This window comes from Hevea brasiliensis, chromosome 14 (genome assembly GCF_030052815.1).
Source record: "Hevea brasiliensis isolate MT/VB/25A 57/8 chromosome 14, ASM3005281v1, whole genome shotgun sequence".
Taxonomy (NCBI): domain Eukaryota; kingdom Viridiplantae; phylum Streptophyta; class Magnoliopsida; order Malpighiales; family Euphorbiaceae; genus Hevea; species Hevea brasiliensis.
The window spans coordinates 91,043,389-91,068,733 of record NC_079506.1 but is presented as its reverse complement, the minus strand read 5'-3'; the positions used below and the strand labels follow the sequence as shown (position 1 = coordinate 91,068,733).

Below are 25,345 nucleotides of genomic sequence, written 5' to 3'. Positions count from 1 at the left end.
TGAAGTCAGAATCGATTGGCTTAGGCCTACAATCCAACGAGGTGCGAAGTTTTCTGGGTTTAGCTGGTTACTATAGGGGTTTTGTACAAGATTTCTCCTGGATAGCGGCTCCCCTAACTAAGTTGACCAGGAAGAATGTTCCATTCATTTGGACAGATGACTGTGAGGTGAGTTTCCAGAAGCTTAAGGAGTGTCTAACCACTGCCCCTGTGTTGACACTACCTGTGAGTGGTGAAGGATACACCGTGTATTGTGATGCCTCCAGAGTTGGCCTAGGGTGTGTTTTGATGCAGAATGGAAAGGTAGTGGCTTATGCTTCAAGGCAGCTGAAGAGGCATGAGCAGAACTACCCCACCCATGATTTGGAAATGGCGGCTGTAGTCTTTACACTAAAAATCTGGAGACACTACCTATATGGTGAAGTGTGCGAGATATACACCGACTATAAGAGTTTGAAGTACATCTTCCAACAGAGGGATTTAAACTTGAGACAGAGGGATTTAAACTTGAGACAGAGGAGATGGATGGAGCTTCTGGAAGACTATGATTGCACCATCCAGTACCACCCTGGGAAGGCCAATGTAGTAGCAGATGTTTTAAGCAGAAAATCTTCTGGCAGTTTGGCGCACATTTCAGCAGAGAAGAGACCGTTGATTCAGAAAGTACATGAGTTGATGGATCAATGTTTAATCCTAGATCTTTCAGATGAGGGGGTCTTGTTGGCTCATTTTTCAGTGAGGCCAGACTTGCGAGATAGAGTTAGAGTTTCCCAACACAGAGACCAACAATTAATGAAGATCATAGAAAGAGTACAGCAGGGTGAAGGTGGTGAGTTTGGATTTGCCAATGATGGCGCCCTAGTGCAAGGTTCTAGGATATGTGTGCCCAATGTGGACAACCTTAGGAATGAAATCATGCGAGAGACACACTATACACTGTACAGTGTCTACCCAGGTTCCACCAAGATGTACCATGATGTGAGAGATAGCTATTGGTGGAATGGCATGAAGAGAGGCATAGCAGACTTTGTGTCCAAGTGCTTGACTTGTCAGAAGGTGAAGTTTGAACACCAGAGACCGTCAGGGAAGTTGCAAGAGCTCCCTATCCCAGAATGGAAGTGGGAAATGATTTCTATGGATTTTGTGACTGGGTTGCCTCGTACCACGCGAGGATATGATTCGATATGGGTAATTGTAGACCGCCTAACCAAATCAGCTCACTTCTTGCCTGTGAAGACTACATATTCTGTGGCATAGTACGCCCGGCTCTACATTCGAGAAATAGTCAGATTGCATGGAGTTCCGGCTTCCATAATATCTGACAGAGGGCCCCAGTTCACTTCTCGGTTTTAGAGAAAGTTGCAGGAGGCACTTGGCACAAAGTTGAACTTCAGTATAGCTTTCCACCCTCAGACAGATGGACAGTCCGAAAGGACAATCCAAACACTGGAAGACATGCTTCGCATGAGTGTTTTGGATTTTGGAGATCAATGGGATGAGCAGCTAGCTTTGGTGGAGTTTGCCTACAACAACAGTCATCACTCCAGTATAGGGATGCCACCCTATGAGGCACTATATGGAACAAAGTATAGGTCTCCTCTGTGTTGGATGAAAATGGGGGAAGCGAAGGTGCATGATGTAGACCTAGTGCAGTACACTTCAGAGATAGTTCCTTTAATCGAGGAACGACAAAACTTTCGAGGCGTAAGAGTTATGCACTCCAAGACGGAGGGATGTGGAGTTTGCGTGGGCGACTATGTATTCTCAAGATTTCTCCAATGAAGGAGTCATGAGATTTGGAAAGAAGGGCAAGTTGGCACCTCGGTATATTGGACCTTTGAGGTTACCGATAGAGTTGGAGCAGTTGCTCACGGTTGGAGCTACCACCCAACCTTTCTCACGCTCCTCCCGTGTGTCACATCTCAATGCTCAGGAACTACAGTCCCGATTCTTCTCATGTACTACAGACAGATGTAATAGAACTAAAGGAGAACTTGACATTTGAGGAGCAACCTGTAGCCATCGTGGACTACCAAGTGAGGCAACTAAAATCAAAACAGATCCCTATGGTTAAGGTTTTGTGGAGGAGCCAGTCAGTGGAAGACTGCACCTGGGAGTCGAACGGACATGCGTAGCAAGTACCCTTATCCTGCTCAATGTGTAATCATGTACTTTATTCTCGCTTTGTGTAAAATTCGAGGACGAATTTTCTGTAAGGGGGAAGAATGTAACACCCACGATTTTTATATATTATTATTGGGCTTCGTAGGTATCCTCAATTCGCGGAATTCGGCGGTTGTCCGGATTCGTGAATTTCCTACAGACATGCACTCACGGAAAAGTCTCCGAATTGGATCGAGGTTTTGGCTACCCCACCATTGTCAGGCATCCCAAGCGCGTTCCCGAAGTCGGAATCGGCAAAGGTAAACCCAAACCTTGTTTTTTCGTAATTTTCTAGTGCTTAAATAGGATTAAAAATTCATAAAATATTCGTGGTAGCTTAGAAAATTACGATTCTTTTTGCAATAGCTTAGTAATATTTCTAAGGACCGCGGGGCAGAGTTTTATAATTTTTAGAGCTTGTTTGGGCAGTTTTTGCAAAAATGATCAATAATAAGGACTAAATTGAAATTTTTCGTATTGTGATGGATGACTGATTTGATGGGCCCAGGAGGGGCTGTGTGATATAATTGAACTGTTGATATATGGATTGTAAATATAGAAGTGCGTTTTTAGCCCTTTTGCAGGTTGGGTAGGTCCTAGGTATAGGGGGGACTCTGCCGGATTTTCGGCACGACTTAGGACGTAATTGGTCTTTTCTTTGTTTGTGTTGAGTCAGATTGTATTAAATAAATGTAATATGATTGTCAGGTGAGCCGGGACAGCCTTCTTCCTCCGCCCAGCCGCCTCAGTGACCATCGTCAAGTCTGTGAGTAGAATATTAATTTTAATTGTAATTTCGATATTATTATATGTTCAGCATGCCCATGCATCACTTATATGCATATATTTATGTAGTTAAACTCTAGGCACGATTTTTGATGCATTGATAAATGTTAAAGTGCCATGTATGTTGTTGTGGTAATTTGGAGCAGCAGCGTATGCTGGCGTGCGTGTGATGTGGTGTGGACTATGGATAGGACGGATAGACACGGCTTGAGTTCTTCGCTGGGACCCGATCCTTCGAGGGGTAGTCACGGCTTGAGTTCTTCGCTGGGACCCTCGATTTGGTTATTAAGTGGAAGTCCGAGCTGAGTTCTTCGCTGGCACCAGGTTGGAATTAAGAGAGCTGTATAGGGGATCAGCTCCCATATATTATGAATGATGTTACAGGGTGCGTGAGTGCTCCAAATTACCTTTTTGATGTTATGATGTGAAAATGTTGTTTATGTTGCATTTCACTCTACAGGGTGCATTAGTTCAGATAGTTATAGAGATTATAGTTAAGATTGATATTTTACTCTCTGAGTCGAACGCTCACTCCTGTTCAAAAATTTTTACAGGCCACAGGAGGATATTTGTTCTGGGTTAACCTGCTTTTCTACTTCGCAGGTTGTTTATCAATATTTGTGTAATTTTATTTACTCCTAGAATTTCCGCATGTGTTAGAAGTATTTATTTAATTATGGTCTGTAATATTATTATCATGTTGGACCTGTAAACTTAATATTCTATGTCTGTTTGATGGATTGGATGAGGGAACTGAGCTCCCATTTATTATTATGTTGATGAGTATGTGGAGGGTGAGCTGAGCTCCCCATTTGAGAATTTATTGTGTTTACAGGTCGGGTGAGTCGAAAACTCCCCGTTGGAAAGTCCATTTTATGGCCGGACTCTGTCCGTTTGTTTTCTTGAATTTGGGCCCAATGGGCCCTAGAGTTGGGTAAATGAACAGTTAGGCTTACTACGGGCCTCGGGGGCTTTAGGCTGGCCCAGGTCCTAGTGTCGGCCCGGCCCATAGGTTGGGTCGTGACAGATTGGTGGCCGGATTGGCCGGATTTCAGCCGGGAAGACAAAGTGGCGCGCTTGCGCGATGCGTCACTTCGGGCGCCTTTTTCCGGCGTTCCAGGCGGCGGTCGGCGAGCTGGGGTGGCAGGAAAGGTGGCGGCGCGGCAAGGGGAGGAGGGAGGAGAGAGAAAACGGGAGAGAAGGAGAGGAAGGTCGGGACGCGAGGAAGAAAAAAAGAAGAAGAAGGAGCCGGTCCGATTCCACCAGTCCGATCCGGTCCTGTTCGATTCGATCGGTTCGATTCGGAATACAAAATTTTAAATTTTTACTCTACCTTGGGACCGAAAACGAGGTCCAAAAATTTCGAAAAAATTTCAGAAAACTCAGAAAAATTCATAGACTCCAAGTATATTTTTAGTTTTGCCACGTGGTCTTTAAATTAATTTTTTAAAATTCATCAAAGTTTATATTTTCGAAAAATCGAACTCGATTTTTAAAATCCGAAAAATCTCAAATAATTTTTTTAAAATTTAAATAAAATTAAAATATCAATATTACTCATAAAATAATAAATTTAAAATTTTTGGGGTGTTACATTTAATTTAAATCATAATGTATAAATTATAAATTTTAGGGTTCAATTGAAAATTTAAAGAGGCAATTGATGAAAAATAAAATTTATTATACATATTTAAGATTTTTTTTTTATAAATATATAGAAAGATTCCCAAATTTATGAGCTTTTGTTTTACAAAAATTTATTAGATAAAAAAAACTTTATAAAAATTTATCTATAATTCTATATCTATCTATCTATTTATTCATATGCCAATTTTTATAATCTATTTACCTATAATCTATATAAAAGTATGAATGAAGAAACGAATTTTTTTATTATAAAAAATACCCTTATGATAATTTTAAATTTATTATTTAATTATTTTTAATTATTTATAGTTCGATGAATCATCTTTTTTCTAGATTAATTTCTTTTAAAAAAAAACTAATTTTTTTTTCTTAATAATGTGACCATATAAAGATGTTACAAGTCTAATTAGATTAGGAAACTGAAGCCAATAGCATTACGTGATTAAAAATAAAATCGTCTTCCGATTATAATACTAATAAAACGTTAACATCAAATAAAAAATTTAATTATATATTAATTCTTAATTAATAAATAAAAACAACTAAAACTATAATATATTCCTAAATTTACCAAGACTCATGCAGGTACGTAATTAGAATAAAATTTAAATTAAAATAAAACTATAATTAGATGTATTAATTGAAAATTGAATTATAATATTATTAGAATTCATAATTAACTTTAAATTGAAATAGCATATATTTTATTAACAGTTAATTTAATGAAATTCAACTTAAAATAGAATTGTAATTTATAATTAAATATTATTTATAAACACATTGATTAAATTTAAATTTAATTTAAAATATTATTTAGTTAATTAAATATTAATTTAATTTATATCCTAATTGAAATGATGGCTCCCAAGTTTTCTTTATGCTCGTGGCAATTACGTGGCCCCACAGCATTGGAGTGAGCACTCTAGCTATAAATATCCACCGATTGAAGCAAAAGCCCCTCTAAGTAACTCACTCGACTACCCTGTGAGCTCCACTTCAAAGTAGAGAGAAAGAAATCAAACGAAAAATATAATTTCTTCCCGCTGATTTCACAGAAACTAAAATCAGAACGTCAGTGAAGATCAAGAACAAAGCCTTTTCACTTTTCCTTTTTCTTTAAGGTAAGTAGAAATCTAGAATTTGTTCTGTGGTTGTTCAGTTTATTGGGTTTGCTTAGTGCTCTGTTTTGTTAGTGATGACGAATAAGAGAGAGTCTTTGAAGGTTGAATGAAATTTAAATTGCATTAGGTTCAAAAATAATCATCTATAAGATCTTAATGAATATTTTTTTGAGTTTTTTTTTAAGCTTTTCAGGTGCTGATTTTACTTGATTGTTTTCAGTTTACTTAATACTCTGTTTTGCTTGTGAGTGAGCTGCATTACAGAGCTTTCTTTTTATTTCTTTTTACTATTCTCTTTTGAACCAAATGGTTCATATTGAAACATGTTTAGCTTGCTTACAAATTCTGATATTCAACACATATGTCAAATGTGAACTAAACTCGTTGCTTGTTCTTCTTCTTTTAAGAATTTTTGCTAGGATTAGCAACAGGTATAGGTCTCGGGACTACTTACTCTTATGTGGACGTTTCTCGTAACGGTCACATACCGATTATAGCCAACGATCAAGGCAACCGAATAACTCCATCACGGGTGGCCTTCACTGACACCGAGCGTCTGATAGGAGAGGCTGCAAAGAATCAAGCAGCTTTCAATCCAGAAAACAAAATCTTTGATGCCAAGCGTTTTGTAGGAAGAAAGTAAGCATCTATCTTCTTATTTGATTGATAACTTAGAAACCATTTTGTGTTTTAGGCAGTGAAATTGATCTGGGTTGGATCGGTTTGGTTTATCTTGGCTTGTTTTGTAGGTTTGATGATCCAGAGGTTCAGAGAGAAATAAAATTCTTGCCTTATGAGTTGGTTAACAATTCTTGCCTTATGAGTTGGTTAACAAGGATGGTAAACCTTATATACAAGTGAAAATGAAAGGGGAGAACAAGGTTTCTAGAAATCAGTGCCATGGTGTTGGGGAAGATGAAGGAGACAGCTGAGGCATGCTTGGGGAAGAAGATTAAAGACGCCGTGGTCACTGTTCCTGGTATAATCATTCTTCTTTCTTCATCTCTTCTTTCCCGGGTATAACGTGGAGATTATTGAAGTCTTACAGTGGCGTTTCATTGTCTGAAGGGCTTGCTTTATGTTGTTTGTTGTAGCTTATTTCAATGATGCGCAGAGGCAAGCAACGAAGGATGCAGGCGCCATTGCCGGGCTCATTGTGGTTGGGATGATCAATGAGCCTACTGCTGCAGCTATTGCCTATGGTCTAGACAAGAATGGAGAGGAGATGAACATTTTGGTTGATGATCTTGGTGGTGGTACATTTGATGTTAGCATCTTAACTATTGACAATGGTGTTTTTGAGGTTCTTTCTACAAGTGGTGACACCCACCTGGGAGGAGAGGACTTTGATAGGAGAGTTATAGAGTATTTCATCAAACTGATAAAAAAGTACAATAAGGATATAAGCAAAGATAAAAGAGCTCTTGGAAAACTTCAAAGGGAATGTGAAAGAGCTAAGGGAGCACTCAGCAGCCAGCACCAAGTTTGAGTGGAGATTGAATCGTTTTTTGATGGTGTAGATTTGTCAGAGCCATTGACAAGGGCAAGATTTGAAGAATTGAACGTGAACTTGTTTAAGAAGTCATTGCGGCCAGCGAAGAAGGCTTTGGAGGATGCAGGTCTAAAGAAGTCTGATATCAATGAGATTGTTCTTGTGGGAGGAAGCACTAGAATTCCCAAGGTTCAAGAATTGTTGAAGGATATGTTTGATGGAAGGGAGCCTAACAAGGGCATCAATCCAGATGAAGCTGTTGCCTATGGTGCTGCAGTTCTAGCTGGAATTCTTAGCGGTGAAGGCCGGGAAGAAACAAAAGGTAGTTATTCAAACTTATATTGTATTGTGCATACATTTTAAACCTAAATGCTAAAGTTCTTAAATAAGTAATCCAGATGCTTAATGGGGCTAACTGTATGTTTTTGTTGGCTGCTGGTCTTCTTTTGATTGATGCTTGCTGAAATAGCATATTTCTGAAAATTTTCAGGTCTACGGAGGCGAAGGAAGCATAACAAAGGACTGTCATGAGCTTGGAAGGTTTGATTTGTCAGGAATTCCGCCAGCTGCAAGGTATGTCATTGTTTCCTGAAAATTTTTTTGTTTTGTAGGTTAAATTTAGAGAATTTTTGTGTATTTTGATCAGAGCAGTCATTTGAAAGAAAATTACACAACTTGCAGCACAAGGTGTAATACAACCGATTCAGCTTGTGTCGTTTTAATGAAAATGGCGGGCGTGGCACTCTCAACCCTCCTATTTAATACATCACTTTCTGCAGAATCTTCTGCCTTTTTACCCATTCTAGGGCAGACCTCTGAAACATATAAAAACTTCTTTCTCACTTTCTTTCCACAAGGAGAAAAACAAGGAGATTTTGCAAGAGAGAGAGAAAGGAAGAAGAGCAGGTAAAATCGTTTTGTAGCAGCAGCAGAGGACGTTTTCTGCAACATTCCAGCAGCAGATTCTTCATCATTTTACTGAGTTTTTCTTTCCCTTAGCTTAGATTTTCATTATTTCTTCATTTTTATACTTAGGTTTGTCTTAAAACTATGGTTTGTGAGTAGATCTTTGAGATTCTAGAAGTTGGTTTATAAATATTGTTTTGTATTGTGGTCTTTGAACTGATTTAGTCATTTAAATGAAATTTGCTGCATTTTGATTTATTACTTGTGAGCTTATTGCCTTGCTTGATGAATGGACCCTCATTAAGTTAAGTTTTAATTCTTGACAGATGGACTGAAAAGTGAATATTTGTGATAAATAATCTTATAATAAACTTAGTTTTCTTGGTGCTAGAGATAAGCTAAGAGAATTAAGGGGACTTTCAAAAATCAATTAGAGCTTTAATTGAGTTTTTCTCAGGTTTGAAATACCGTGAAAATAGTGTTTGATTTGATGAATACCAACTTTGAAATGCTTGAAAAAGGTTTCAAATAACTAAGAATTGATTTCCCTCAAAATTACAATTTTCATGTGTTTGGCTAAATTAGGGATAAACCACATGCAAACAATATTGAAAAATCTATCTCTAGAATCACTTTAATTTTTATTGAATTTAGATTTAATTCCTCCCAATTTTATAATCAGCAATTTCAATTTAAATTTTAGTAACCTAGTTTCATTAATTTAATTAATTGTTTGATTTAGTTTAAATTCCTAAAATACCAATTTTAATTTTAAATTTCATTTTTAATATCTTTAAATTTTACCATTCTAATTAGCTTATTATTTTAATTTCAATTTAAGCACAATTCCCTGTGGGAACGATATTTTTAAAACTATACTACTGTGACCCGTGCACTTACAGAAGCTATTTCACAACTAACATCAAAATTTTGGCGACGTTGCCGGGGAATTGTTTGTTTTTAAGTTGGATTTTAATTATTTTAAGTTGATTATAATTTTTATTTTCTTTTATTTTCACTGCTGTTCGTTGTGTTTTTCAAGTACTTTTCTTATTTATGAGACGATCAAAAAGCACAAGTGATACTGAATTGTTGTTCAACCCTGAAATTGAAAAATTTTGTCGAGTCAACAAAAAGGAATCTAAGAGGAGAAAGGAAGCAGAAAAAGAAGAACAACAACGGTTTAACCAAGAGGAGAAAATTGAAAATATGGAGAATCAAAATAGAGCTATTGATGGAAAAAATGGAGGAAATGAGCAAAATAGGCAAAATGAAGTTGTTAACTAAAATGATCATCAGAGAATATCCGTGTTAGATTATTCTTTTCCTAGATGTGCAGATGTGAGAGATAATAGACCTATCACTGGAGCTAATCAATTTGAGTTAAAGACTAGTCTCATTCAAATGGTTTAGAATTCACAATTTAGAGGTAGTCCACTTGAAAATCTTCATTCTCATTTGAAGAAATTTTTGATGATATGTGGTACACAAAGGTAGCCTGGAGTTTCAGATGAAGTGATTCGGCTCACCTTATTCCCATACTCTCTTCGGGATTCAGCATTAGAGTGGTATGACTCACTTCCACAAGCGACTATAGCGACTTGGGAGCAGCTATCTCAAGTTTTTCTATCTCAGTTTTTCCCACCTGGGAAGACCACTCATTTGAGGAATTTGATGGTAGCTTTTAAACCAAGGGATGATGAAACTTTGTATGAATCTTGGATGAGATTTAAGGAGCTTGAAAGGCAGTGTCCTCATCATGAAATACCCAAATTGATGATTGTTCAGAATTTCTACACCAGAGTTACTCCAGCCATAAGAAACACAATTGATTCACAAGCAGAAGGAGATTTCATGAGAATGACAAGTGAAGAGTGCTATGATCTATTAGAGAAAATTGCTCATAATACCCATTTGTGGGGAAATCCTAGAGCACTTGAGCCAAAGAAGGTTGGGATCTATGAACTTGACTCAATTAGCTACATGAATGCAAGATTTGATCAGTTGACTCAGCTTCTTAGTGATTTTTGCACAAAGGCAATAGTCTCAACTCCTACAACTATGCAACAAGTTTAACTGATTTAGTCATTTAAATGAGATTTGCTGTATTTTGATTTATTGCTTGTGAGCTTGTTGCCTTGCTTTATGAATGGACTCTCATTAAGTTAAGTTTTAATCCTTGATAGATGAACTGAAAAGTAAATGTTTGGGATAGATAATCTTGCAATAAACTTAGTTTTCTTGGTGTTAGAGATAAGCTAAGAGAATTAAGAGGACTTTCAAAAATCAATTAGAGCTTTAATTGAGTTTTTGTCATGTTTGAAATACTGTAAAAACAATGTTTGATTTGATAAATATCAACTTTGAAATGCTTGAAAAATATTTCAAAGAATTAAGAATTGATTTCCCTCAAAATTGTAATTTTCATGTGTTTGGCTAAATTGGGGATAAACCACATGCAAATAATATTGGAAACTCTATCTCTATAATCACTTTAATTTTTATGGAATTTAGATTTAATTCATCCTAATTTCATAATTAGCAATTTCAATTTAAATTTTGGTAAACTAGTTTAATTAATTTAATTAATTATTTGATTTAGTTTAAATTCCTAAAATACCAATTTTAATTTTAAATTTCATTTTTAATATCTTTAAATTTTACTATTCTAATTAGCTTATTCCTTTAATTTCAATTTAAGCACAATTCCCTGTGGTAATGATATTTTTAAAACTATACTACTGTAACCCGTGCACTTGCGGAAGCTATTTCACAGCTAACATCAATCATCCTCTCAGGGTAATTTTTCCACAGAATGCAATTCTCCTAAATATACGGGAACAGATGTTAGGCCGTGGCAATTACTTTTTACCAGTGATTCCGGAGAAGTGAAGGATTTGAGTCCTCTTGGAAGACAAATTAATTTATGACACTCTCTAATTGTAATGCTTTTAAGAGAGGGGAAGGAGTGTACTTGTAGTTCTTCAAATAAGTAACTCAATTCTTCACAATTTTCGATTTCCAATGTCACAAGCGATGAACTATCACTTAATGGAATTTTTGCCAACAAAGGACAACTCTTTATGCACAATTCTTCAAGGCAAGAAAATACAGATGTTTCGCCTCCTTCATCCACTGATGGTGCCTTCCATTCAACTAAACTCCACATACTATCGAAAGATAATTTCTTTAATGTTGGAAACATTCTCCCTCCATTGCTTGTGCTTCCAATGTCAATGCTATAGAATTCGTTCCCTATACATCTTATCTTACCCATGCTTATTAGTTCCAGCGTTTTGACGAGGAAGATGTCCAATTCTTCACACAACAGACAGTCCTCCAATACAAGTTCCACCAAATTATCAAAGACAGTGAAAGAATCACCTTCACTCGGAATTTTCATCCTATATAGCCACTGAGGGAACTTTTTACCCAAATATCTCTCTACCTTTATTCTTTCTATGTTTGAATGAGGCTCAAGACCTTCCAACATTTCCTCATTGTTGTCGCTTGTTCTTTCAAAAAAACTCCATACAAAACGAAGGGCTTTCAATTTCGTTTTCTCCCGTAGATTTGATTTCTTAGCTTCTTCTTTATTTCTCACCTCCTCAAGATAACTAATATTCAACTCCCCGCTTAGTTGGTTTAAGCACTCTAGTTCTCCAAAGCTACCTCTCCTATTGGTACCCACAGCAAAAAAGGACAATCTAGATGGCATCTGCCTGTCATAAGAAAATTCAATGTGCCTCAAGCTGATCAGATTGCATATTTTATTTCTAGGAAGCTCTTTAAGTGAATCGCACCTAAGGAATCTCAATGTTTGCAAATTGTAGAGCTTGGTGATGGATTCAGGCAACACTTTGATTTTAGTGTCTGAGATGTCAAAATATCTCAAATGTTTCAAGTTGCCAATAGAAGATGGCACCTCTTCGACATTAGCACCTTTCAATTTTAGAGCGCGCTAGCTTTTCAACTTCCAAGACCATCAAAGACGATACCATTCGTATATAAACTACGCAGCTTCTTAGAACCACCTTTTGGAAATGCCAGTGTAGTTGTTGCATTTTGACAATCCACATATAAACAACGAGCGGAACATGTATCATCACTAGTTGAACAGTTTTTCAAAGTCAATGTTTCATACTTTGAAAGAGATAATGCAAGATCATGCATTTTGCACCCTTTAATATCCCCGTATTTATCCCTTTCCACATCTTGGAAAAATGAATTTTGAAGTAAGGCATTAAAATACTTGTTGCCCTCATCTTCACTACATGGCAAAACAAAACCTTCAGCCATCCAAAGCCAAATTAGTTCTTCCTTTTCAAACTCAAAATCTTTTCGAAACATCGAACAGTATGCAAAACATTTTTTCAAATTTGAAGGCAAGTGATCACAACTCAGTTTTAATATAGACTCAATATTATCCTCTTCATGTGAGGCATTAAAAACAGTACTATTTCTAATCGACAACCATGCCTCCTTGTCCCTTGCGGAACCCATCATCCCACCCAAAACTTTTGCAGCTAACGTCACTCCTCTACATTTTTCTGCAATCTCCTTCCCAATGGCCTTCATGTCCACAGGGATTGATGTTACTGCCGCCCTTTCTTTGATAATGGACCAACAATCAGCATCTGCCAAGAAATCCAATGCATGCCTATACGAACTAGGAGTCTCCACAATTGACGCTACTTCTTCGCTGCGAGTTGTGACAACAATAGCATTTCCATTGTTTCTATTAGTATTTACCAGACGATTCTTTAATTTATCCCACGTCTCACGCGCAACTTTCCACACATCATCAAGAACAAGTAGAAACTTTCTCCCCTCTAATTGCTTTTTAAGCTCTTTAAGTATTGCATCCATGTTGGTCACTCCACCCGTGTTTACATTGAAAGTTTGCAACATTTCCCCCAAAATTTTTTGTTCATTAAAGTTATCAGAAACGCAAACCCATATTTTGTCGTCAAAAAGATTTCTTTCTATAGCTTATGACACACCAGTTTAGCTAAGGCTGTCTTTCCCAAACCGCCCATCCCCACTATGGGAACAACGGTTAGAACTCGTTGGTCACAGGAACTCAGCAAGTTCACCATTTCAGAGACATCAGCTTCCCTCCCCACAACTTGGTTGTCAAGGATCGAGTCTGTCATTCGATCCAAGTTGATTTGAGACATTATTCCATCTCTAAATAGGACTCGAAGTACAAAAGTGAAAGGAGATGCACGTTTTTCCAAACGTGTTGGACCCATCAAAAAGAGAAAGCGTATAATTTTAAATTTAGACTTATGCAAAATTCAACTATAATTTTAAGCATTGAGATTCCTTGGAAAAATTTCTGATAATGTCACGACCCAAAATTCTAAACCGTGACCGGCGCAAAATTCTTAAATCATGCAAGCTTTATCAGAGTATCTTGAATGAATATATTGTCACTTACTAATCCAAAAATAGACAAAATCCAAATAGACAAAATGCTGAATAAATATCATAAATATCTCATAAGTAAACTGCGGAGTCTCTACAGATTTCAAATAAAAACTTAAACTGTTCGATAAACTAAATTAATTATTAGCCCGAGAACACATGAATTCGGGCATACCATGAGAATAAATCAAAGTTGTCCCCCTCCAGAAAATGGACTGAATATTTGGATCAGCTGCAGAATTCTACCGATCCAAACAGGATATAATGCAGAGAAAACGTGGTTTGAGCTAGATGCTCAGTGAATGATAATTATAGCACACAACGAAATAGGAACAGGAAGACGCTTGATTAATTTCATAATAAATTTTCTATTCAATAAAATCATGCTCATGCTGTCAAAATCATTAATAAAATAACTTCATAAAACATATATATAAAAGAAATTCATTCAATAAAAATTTTATGGTACAGTGCATCAGGGTGATGATACCCCACATTACCAAAGGCCAGATGGTAAGCGCTCTACCAGATATTAGATACCTTTCTCCTCCTTCACAGATATCAATGCATATGATAATAATGCAAGCCATAGACTGCAATGATGCATGACTCGATAATGCAACCTAATACCGTGATAGTCCACACGACGGAGCCAGATAACAGAAACAGATACTGGGCACAGGTACCAATTCAAAACAGAAAATCAATTTGTACAAATCAATCAAAATCAATAAAAAATTTCAGATAGCAAATAATAACTGATAGTGCAATTCCAATAGTGTATTTCAATAGTTTCAGAGAGTCAATAAAATAAAATCAATCTCAAATCAATTCAATAAAATCAAATCAATCTCAAATCAATTCAGTAACACATCGGTAAATTTTATAGTCAAATATCAATCAATATAAATACATTAAAGGCCTGTTCCCGGAATCCTAATGGGTCTAATGCATAGATAGTTGGCAAAATCAATTATTTAATCAAAATCGAAATAAAATTCAATAATAAAATAAAACTCTAGAAAATCACATATAAAATCATTGTTAAAATATTGATTTAAAATTTCATTTAATAACAAACTTAATGCTAAGAAATTTTTAAAGGGACAAAAACAGTGCCATGTACTATAATTACCACTCACCTGGAACCTTCAAAATAATAGCTAGATTTAATAAAAGAGAGACAATTTCAGCTGACAGAATAATTATTTGAATCTCCTACATATAAAAGAAAAATATTAAATAATAATAAAATATAATAATTCTTGTTTATATATATATATATATATATATATATATATATATATATAATAATAATAATAATAATAATAATAATAATAATAATAATAAATTATTATCTAATAATAATTATGATCAATCCAATTTAATACCAATGATCGAAAATAAATTTTTAGAGTAGTTGTAACAGATCAAGAAAATAAAATAAAATTAAATTCACCCATTATTAAATAAGGAATGTGAATTCTTATCTTGAAAACAGAATCAAAGGTGATGAATAGAGAAGTAAAAATTTTGGAATTCTTTGTTGAGAGTATTTGATAGAAAAATGAGGTGATAAACAGGTTTTGAGAGCAAAGTTTAGCAGAAGAGATGATTAGGGTATATATATATTTCAAGAGTTCTATTAGGTGTAGAATGGGATAAGAGTTATTATTGAACTGGGTTGTTCAGATTGCAGATATATATTTAATTTCAAAAATAATATATATATATATATCTAAAAATAAATAAGCAGACCATCTAATAAAAAATATATATTTTTTATAAATATATTAGATTATTATTAGCTAATTAAAATAAAATAATAATAAATAATAAATGTATATGGGTTTCCACATACTTCCCCCCTTAAAAAAAAAATTCAGTCCTCGAATTTGAATAGACAAAATTTTAACCTGAAGAATCAAATAAGTGAGAATATTTGGCTCGCATTTCAAATTCTGCCTCCCATGTGGCCTCACTACTTGAGTGATTATGCCACAAGACTTTGATCAAAGCCACTTCCTTAGACTGGAGTTTCCTAAATTGTCAATATAAAATCTTTACTAGTTGCTCCTCATATGACATATCATCCCTAATTTGCATGGTTTGAGATTGTAAAACATGAGATGGATCTGGTACATACTTTCTAAGCATAGAAATATGGAAAACTAGATGTACATGTGCAAAACCAGGTGGAAGGGCTAAACGGTAAGCAACTGCTCTAATTCTCTCCAAAATTTCAAATGGACCAACAAAACGAGGGCTAAGCTTCCCTTTCTTCCCAAACCTCATGATTCTTTTCATAGGGGAAACTCTCAGAAATATATGATCACCAATAATAAATTATACATCTTTACGCTTAGGGTCAGCATAACTTCTTTGTCGACTTTGAGCAGTCAAAAGTCGATCACGAATTAGTCGAACCTTCTCTGAAGTTAATTGTATCAACTCTGGTCTAGTAAGCCTTCTTTCTCCAACTTCATCCCAACAAACCGGTGACCTACACTTTCAACCATATAATGCCTCATATGGAGCCATCTCTATACTTGCCTGATAACTGTTATTATAAGCAAACTCCACTAAAGGCAAATGATGATCCCAACAGCCACCAAAATCCATAACGCACACACGAAGCATGTCCTCTAATATCTGTATGGTCCTTAATGACTGTCCATCCGTCTGAGGGTGAAAAGCAGTACTAAAGTCTACTCGTGTTCCTAAAGCTTCTTGGAATTTCTTCCAAAATCGAGAAGTAAACTGAGTACCACGATCAGAGACAATGGAAACTGGAACTCCATGAAGACTAACAATCTTGTTTATATACAACTGTGCAAGTTTAGCAAAGTCATATGTAGTCTTCACAGGAAGAAAATGAGCAGATTTTGTTAATCTGTCCGCTATCACCCAGATTGCATTGTAACCACCTCGTGTACTAAGTAAACCCACAATAAAGTCCATGGCAATATGCTCCCACTTCCACTCGGGAATAGGCAATGGCTGAAGTAACCCAGATGGTCTCTGATGTTCTGCCTTAACCTGCTGACAAGTCAAACATTTAGCAACAAAGTCTGCAACATCCCTCTTCATGCCACCCCACCAATAATGCTCCCTTAAATCACGGTACATCTTAGTTGAACCTGGGTGTACTGTGTAAGCAGAATGGTGTGCCTCCTCCATGATTTCTCTTCTCAACTCATCAACATTGGGGACACAAAGTCTAGTGCCATAACGAAGAACTCCATCATCATTCAACATGAATCCTTGAGCTTGGTCTTGATGAATATTATCTATAATCTCACACAGCTGAGAATCCCTCTTTTGAGCAGCCTTAATTCGATCAATCAAGATAGGCCTAACTCGAAAATGTGCTAAGAATGATCTAGCTATGATTTCAAACTCTACTCCCTGATCTAGCAACTCATGTAATTCACCAATCAAAGGCCTCATTTTGGTAGATATATGGGCTAAACTACCAGAAGACTTCCTGCTTAGAGCATCAGCCACTACATTAGCTTTTCCAGGGTGATACTGTATGGTGCAATCATAATCCTTCAGCAATTCTACCCATCTTCTTTGCCTAAGATTAAGATCACGTTGGTTAAAGATGTATTTGAGACTTTTGTGGTCAGTGAAGATTTCACAAGTCTCACCATACAGATAGTGCCTCCAGATTTTCAAAGCAAAAATTACTGCAGCCATTTCCAAATCATGAGTTGGATAATTCTGCTCGTGCCTTTTCAACTGACGAGAAGCATACGCAATAACCCGTCCATGCTGCATCAAAACACATCCTAAACCAATCCTAGAAGCATCACAGTATACTACATAACCCCCAGATCCAGATGGAAGGGCTAACACTGGTGCTGTAGCTAAACAAGTCTTAAGCTCGTGAAAACTTTTTTCACAAGCCTTAGACCACTGAAATTTCACATTCTTCTGTGTCAACTTAGTTAAAGGTGCTGCAATACGAGAGAAGTCTTGAACAAACCGTCTATAATACCCTACTAAACCCAAGAAACTACGAATCTCTGACACAGTTGTGGGTCTAAGCCAATGAAGCACTGCCTCAACTTTCTTCTTATCAACGCACACCCCATCCTTAGATACTGTATGGCCTAGGAAAGCCACACTATCTAACCAGAATTCACATTTTGAGAACTTGGCATATAGCTTGTGTTCTCGTAAGATCTGAAGGACAATTCTCAAATGCTGCTCATGCTCCTCCTTACTCTTTGAGTATACTAGAATGTCATCGATGAACACTATAACGAATTGATCTAAGAAAGGCTTGAAAACTCTATTCATGAGATCCATAAAAACGGCCGGAGCATTAGTAAGACCAAAAGACATTACAAAAAATTCATAGTGTCCATACCTAGTCCTAAAGGCCGTCTTGAGTATGTCTTCTTTCTTGACCCTCAATTGATGATACCCAGATCGAAGATCAATCTTGGAAAAATATTTTGCACCTTGAAGTTGGTCAAACAGGTAATCTATGCGTGAAAGAGGATACTTATTACGCACAGTTACCTTATTCAATTGCCTATAATCAATGCACATTCTCAAAGACCCATCCTTCTTCCGTACAAATAACACAGGAGCACCCCATGGAGAAACACTAGGGCGAATGAACCCCTTATCTAGTAGGTCATGTAGTTGCTCTTTCAACTCCTTAAGTTCTGCTGGTGCCATACGATAAGGTGGCATAGATATGGGCTCAGTTCCAGGAACTAAGTCTATACCAAACTCTACCTCTCGCTCCGGGGGTAAACCTGATAAATCTTCTGGAAACACATCAGGAAACTCCTTAACCACTGCAACATTCTCCAAACCTGTACCTTCTACCTGAACATCTCTAACATAAGCTAGATACCCTTTACACCTCTTTCGCAATAATCGTCTAGCACTCACTACAGAGATAAGATTACTAGAGGCTATACTGCGATCTCCCTGAAATTGAAATTCTTCCTCCCCAGGAATTTTAAAGAGTACCACTTTATTATGACAATCCAATGGAACGTGATAAGTGGCTAATCAATCTATGCCTAAAATCACATCAAACTCAAATATATCTAAAAAAAACAAGATTTGCAACTAATTCCCTATCTCCAATGTGAACTATACATCCCCTATACACCATATCAGTGTCTGTTGCGTTCCTCATAGGTGTTGATACAGATAAAGGATACACTAACAAAGTAGGTGGTGTACTAAATATCATGGAAAAGTATGGAGAAACAAAGGAGTGATTGTGCCCCAGTCTTAGCCATAGGCGTCTATTCAGATGTCTGATTAATAGTTTGAGGGGGTACCTCCCTTGTTGGATCAAGGTTTGCACCATTAAGACCCTTGGCCCTAGTTCTCCTCTTACGTCTAACAGACCCAGGCACCTATTCATTTTAGTAAACAAGCATTAAATTTGAAAATGTGAGCTAAATTAAGACAGGTGAAAGGTACAAAGTACGCAGACATCTAAAGCAATGATAAACTGAAAAGACGTTAAGGATCCTATGCTCCGCAAGTTTACTAGACCTCAACTGAGCTCTGATACCAACTTTGTCACGACCCAAAATTCTGAACCGTGACCGGTGCATAATTTAAGTATTCTTAAATCATGCAAGCCTTATCAGAGTATCTTGAATGAATATATTGTCACTTACTAATCCAAAAATAGACAAAATCCAAATAGACAAAATGCTGAATAAACATCATAAATATCCCATAAGTAAATTGCGGAGTCTCTACAGATTTCAAATAAAAACTTAAATTATTCGATAAACTAAACTAATTATTAGCCCGAGAACACATGAATTCGGGCATACCATGAGAATAAATCAAAGTTGTCCCCTTCCAGAAAATGGACTGAATATTTGGATCAGCTGCAGAATTCTACTGATCCAAAAGCAGATAATGCATGAGAAAACGTGGTTTGAGCTAGATGCTCAGTGAATGATAATTATAGCACACAACGAAATAAGAACAGGCAGACGCTTGATTAATTTCACAATAAATTTTCTATTCAATAAAATCATGCTCATGCTGTCAAAATCATTAATAAAATAACTTCATAAAACATATATATAAAAGAAATTCATTCAATAAAAATTTTATGGTACAGTGCACCAGGGTGATGACACCCCACATCACCAAAGGCCAGATGGTAAGCGCGCTACCAGATATTAGATACCTTCCTCCTCCTTCACAGATATCAATGCATATGATACTAATGCAAGCCATAGACTGCAATGATGCATGACTCGATAATGCAACCTAATACCGTGATAGTCCACACGACGGAGCCAGATAACAGAAACAGATACTGGGCACAGGTATCAATTCAAAACAGAAAATCAATTTGTACAAATCAATCAAAATCAATAAAAAATTTCAGATAGCAAATAATAACTGATAATGCAATTCCAATAGTGTATTTCAATAGTTTCAGAGAGTCAATTAAATCAAATCAATCTCAAATCAATTCAATAAAATCAAATCAATCTCAAATCATTCAGTAACACATCGGTAAATTTTATAGTCAAATATCAATCAATATAAATACATTAAAGGCCTGTTCCCGGAATCCTAATGGGTCTAATGCATAGATAGTTGGCAAAATCAATTATTTAATCAAAATCGAAATAAAATTCAATAATAAAATAAAACTCTAGAAAATCACATATAAAATCATTGTTAAAATATTGATTTAAAATTTCATTTAATAACAAACTTAATGCTAAGAAATTTTTAAAGGGACAAAAACGGTGCCATGTACTTTAATTACCACTCACTTGGAACCTTCAAAATAATAGCTAGATTTAATAAAAGAGAGACAATTTCAGCTGACAGAATAATTATTTGAATCTCCTACATATAAAAGAAAAATATTAAATAATAATAAAATATAATAATTCTTGTTTATATATATATATATATATATATATATATATATATATATATATATATATATATATATATATATATAGTTGTGGATTTGCGGTGTGCATGTAGGAGGAATGGATATATATATTTATATTTGTGGATTTGCGGTGTGCATGTGGGAGGAATGGTTATACTGATAGATGGATATATATATATATGATGAATGGGACGGGACGATGGGACGGGACGAACGAACAGGGACGGGACGAACAAACAGTTATACTTTTGTGTGTATATATAATAATAATAATAATAATAATAATAATAATAATAATAATAATAATAATAATATATATGATGAATGGGACGGGACGATGGGACGGGACGAACGAACAGGGACGGGACGAACAAACAGTTATACTTTTGTGTGTATATATAATAATAATAATAATAATAATAATAATAATAATAATAATAATAATAATAATAATAAATTATTATCTAATAATAATTATGATCAATCCAATTTAATACCAATGATCGAAAATAAATTTTTAGAGTAGTTGTAACAGATCAAGAAAATAAAATTAAATTAAATTTACCCATTATTGAATAAGGAATGAGAATTCTTACCTTGAAAACAGAATCAAAGGTGATGAATAGAGAAGTAAAAATTTAGGAATTCTCTGTTGAGAGTATTTGATAGAAAAAGGAGTTGACAAACAGGTTTTGAGAGTAAAGTTTAGCAGAAGAGATGATTAGGGTATACATATATATTTCAAGAGTTCTATTAGGTGTAGAATGTGATAAGAGTTATCATTGAACTGGGTTGTTCAGATTGCAAATATATATTTAATTTCAAAAATAATATATATATATCTAAAAATAAATAAGCAGACCATCTAATAAAAAAAATATATATTTTTTATAAATATATTAAATTATTATTAACTAATTAAAATAAAATAATAATAAATAATAAATGTATATGGGTTTCCACAGATAATCTTTTCCCAATTTGCATTTTGTTTAGGGAATGAATTTGTTCTGTTTTGTCATTGCAAAGTTCTGTCACATTCAAAGCATTCAGGAGCTGCACAAGTTCTCATAATATCAACAATGGGTGTCAGTTTTTTCAAACCAAAATCACATGAAACAAAAATTCAAATTGAATACTGCAATCACTGCTTCAATGCTACACAATCCCCAATCTGAACTACAAGGAACTTCAAATACAAGTTCAAACTTCAAGATAAACACTCTCAAGGAAACACACTAATACATTATTAGTGATTCTAACAGATGGGCTATGGACAAGTAAACAGAAGATTGATAACTGGAATTTGGATAAAATTTGCAGGAGCATTAAACATGACAAAACAGATAAGAGGCTTCCGCATCCATCTGCAATTGAATTGAATCATCTTCATGTTCCAACAATCAGTTTCATCCGACTAAATGGCATTTGATTTGTTTTACCCCACCAAACTGCCACACAGGGCTCCCATAAGCGAAATCACTCTGTCTCCTGTACAAGAATTGCAATCATAATGTACTACCCATCAAATTAACCTGAACCATCAAAAAGTACAAAGCATCAAAATGTGTCAAATTTTTAGAAAGATGCTACTGCCTAACCTATCTGTAGGAAGATCATTCATTTCTTTACATCATTGCCTTGAAAATATGTGAGAGATGATAAAAGGCATAAGAAAGAGGCCAATATATGAGAATTTAAATTTCACTTCACATCCAACTATTATCTTACTTGACAATTACTTTTCAAAGTTCTTTTTCTTTCATCCGTCTGCTTCATTTCCTTTCTTCATGGAATCTAGCTATCCATTGGGTCAAGTAGAAGTTCACCATCTCAAGAAAGTATACCTAACATGGTAGGTGGATTGAGAAGTCCTGCTCAAGGTACATAATTTAAACTTAAAATGAACAAAGAAAACATTGTCAAAGAAAGTAACTATGGTACAAGAAACTCACATCTTCATCAATAACAAGCCAAGTCCTAACCCTGTTTGACTGACTATCTGGATTCACTCTGCCTTTCCTCTGCTGCAACCTAAACCAGTCAAAATAAAAAGTCAGCATATATAAAAAAATTCAAATTTTCAAAGTACAAGATAGGAAACTGGTATAAGAAAATAAATTGCCTGATTTGTATCAGAGAAAGCATTAAATGACCATCCTGTCAACTTCCAGTGTTGGAACACTTGAAGATTTGGATATGAAATTATCAAGGGTCGTGTCATCACAAGATCCATTAGGAACTAATTAGGTGTGTATTATGTAAAATGTAAATTATCAATGGAGGAGATATAAATGCAAGAGTTATCACTAATATGTTTTCTGTTACGGCTTGAACTCACTAATTCTCTTCCATCTTCTATCGACTCCAAAAAGTGAGACTGCTTGGTCCTACAGTCAGTTTTAGCTGAAGAAAATTGGCAATTTCAGGAGAACTGGAGGCTCAAAGCTCAAGCTGTTGATGTGGACTTATCTCTATTTCAGTTCAGTCTTATTGCTAGAACTCGAAATTCAGCAGGTGTAGTCTCTTGAGGAGCTAATACCAATCTCCAAAGATTTTTTTGTCTTCCACTTGGGACAATGTTGACAGCACAAAAGACAATCTGAAAACACAACAAGAAAACAGTTCCTTGTGTAACCTCTTCACTGTAAATGAAGTTGAAATGTCTATGGGAAATCAAATAGAATGTCTCATTACCTTTCTACCAGTTAAACAATGTTTTAGCTTTTCCAACCGGCTCAAATGAAAGCAGAAAATTCCAGAGAAAACATTGCAGTTGTATTTGAAATTACCTTGCATCCTGCAGTCTCTAACAAATAATACGATTATCAGAATTGTTCAAAATATTAAGTTTATAACAAATAGTAATATATTCCCATTAATAATCCTAATCTTGCATACAAACTAGAAGCTTAAAATGTCCCAATTAGATGGAACTGAAGGAATTGAACTTTGAAATGAAATAGGAGACATTTTGAAAATTAAAGAAAAATGATATTACTCATGAAAGGAATTGAATTAGCTAAAAGAACGGATGATTGAGAGAAATTTATATTTGTTTCCATTTTGGAGTAAGAACTTTGTACTGAAATAAGAGACAATTTGCACATTCCTGCCAAAAATAATTAATTACAAATGTATCTACTTATTTGCTATGGTTATATTTGGGATCAGAGCAGTCTTGGACTACCCAGACAGCCACTACCCTCGGCACAATTGTTCTCGAGGAGGGAAAGTATAATATACAGAAATGTAAAATTAGAGAGGTAGGATCTCTTTTCTTTACCTTTTGCTAAATTTAAGAGACCACTCAATATAAAATGCTTCTCTTTTCTTTCAGTTAACCAAAAAACACATTGACTTGTTCTTATTTTTCAAGATAACACATTCAACATGCAATCTTACTCAATTTCAATCCTAAGACTAAGAATTGAAATGATCAACATTTTTAATTACTAATATATGATTCTCTATATTACCGACAGGAACAATGGATGTCAACAGATGGAAGGAGTTGAAATACCAGAGGGTTCACAAATAAAGCTAGTTCAGCGTGCACGACCAAAGAGGAGGACAAATAAAAGGTAATTACCAGTGTCCTGAAAAAGAAAACAGAAAGAATGTATCAATGGGGAAATTTAGAATTTTTTTTTGTTTGTTGTAAAATTCATCAACCTTGACAACTGAAAATATAAGAAATTTTATATATTTGTCCCAAAAAAATAGCTTAAATTTGTTTGGAAGTTTTGGAGGAGAAAGGAAAACAGATGATTGGTAAGCTTACATGTTTATACGTATGGGATATGTGAAATCTTGGAGCACTCAGAGCCACTTCCCTCTGTACAAGTTTCTCTAAGAAGGGGACAATGACCCATATCGAGCTTCCTTAATTTGGAGAGGTGTTGCATGGCTTTAGCTGTAGGTAGATACTTCAAATCCATACAAAATTGATAATTAATCTACTGATAATGTTTTCTTAATTTAATGGTGCTGCAAAATTCAATTGTTACAAACTTCAAATACCATTTTAATATAATTGAATTGAATCATCTCAATTGCCCCTCCTTAGAGATGCTCAATATAAAAATTCACTTTATAATTCCATGTGAATATGAATAGTTAATTTGGGAGAATTAATTGGCGTAAGTTGATTCTAATTTGTCTCCCAACAATAAATTTATGAGATATTTAAAAATACATTAAATTAAAATTTAAAAATTATGGGTGATTATATTATATTTTTTTTGTTATAATAAAATTTTCTTCTTTTCATTCTATCCATAGATAGAAACTTTGAGGTGAAATTATGTTTTATTTTTTTTTTTTGAGAATGCGAAATTATGTTAAATATTATGTTATTTTTATTATTTTTTTATACGTACATAATCAAAGAGAAAACATAAAATAATTTAGCATATAATAAATTCAATATGCATGCAACTTTAAGCTAAATGACAAAATAACATTTTAATTTAATTTTACGATTATCTGATAATTATTTATTAATTTTAATTTATATTATAAAAATATTAAAAAAATTTTAATTTCATAATACCTAAAATTCTTTTAGTCAGATTTTATTGGGTATTTCAATAAAAAAAATATGTATATATAGATCAAACGTGATAAAAAAATATTCCTCCCATATATAAGGAATAATCTTTTTAATTGTGGTTGAAATAATAATGATAATTTTTTCATCACATATTATTTTTTTTTTATCTTTAAACATATCAAATCTTAATTATTTTTTATTATGTCTAATTTATCTAGGTATATTCAGATAAACTTTTGACGAAGTACTGATAAAATCTAGTTAGAATGATATCTAGTTAGATTTTCTAAAATCAAAAGTAGAAGCAGTTTATTGTTTCTTTAAAAT

General features: G+C 34.7%; 1 protein-coding gene, 1 non-coding gene and 1 pseudogene across 2 annotated transcripts; 1 reads left to right on the top strand and 2 right to left on the bottom strand.

Annotated features, from left to right (window-relative positions):
* The first annotated feature begins 1,712 nt into the window (after positions 1-1,712).
* Positions 1,713-7,800, top strand: LOC131173103 (heat shock 70 kDa protein BIP3-like; annotated as a pseudogene).
* Positions 7,801-7,874: 74 nt separating this feature from the next.
* On the bottom strand, positions 7,875-12,983 carry LOC110656494 (putative disease resistance protein RGA3). Its single transcript, XM_058134763.1, has 3 exons — positions 12,089-12,983; positions 11,089-11,987; positions 7,875-8,150 (listed from the first exon to the last, which is right to left on the bottom strand). Exons 1-3 carry the CDS (start codon positions 12,981-12,983, stop codon positions 7,875-7,877), a joined length of 2,070 nt encoding a protein of 689 aa, XP_057990746.1.
* Positions 9,774-9,880, bottom strand: LOC131173649 (small nucleolar RNA R71). The gene has a single exon (XR_009143962.1). It is a non-coding gene; the product is annotated as a small nucleolar RNA R71 (small nucleolar RNA).
* Positions 12,984-25,345: the final 12,362 nt, after the last annotated feature.

What these genes read in the sequence shown, in the direction of transcription:
- LOC110656494 (XM_058134763.1), bottom strand. Translation starts at nt 12,983, where the DNA reads ATGGATGCAATACTTAAAGAGCTTAAAAAGCAATTAGAGGGGAGAAAG. An exon ending in CGTCTTTGATGGTCTTGGAA is followed by an intron (nt 11,988 to 12,088) that starts GTTGAAAAGCTA and finishes TTGACATCTCAG; the next exon opens with ACACTAAAATCAAAGTGTTG. An exon ending in ACTTATTTGAAGAACTACAA is followed by an intron (nt 8,151 to 11,088) that starts GTACACTCCTTC and finishes GGAATGTTGCAG; the next exon opens with AAAACGTCCTCTGCTGCTGC.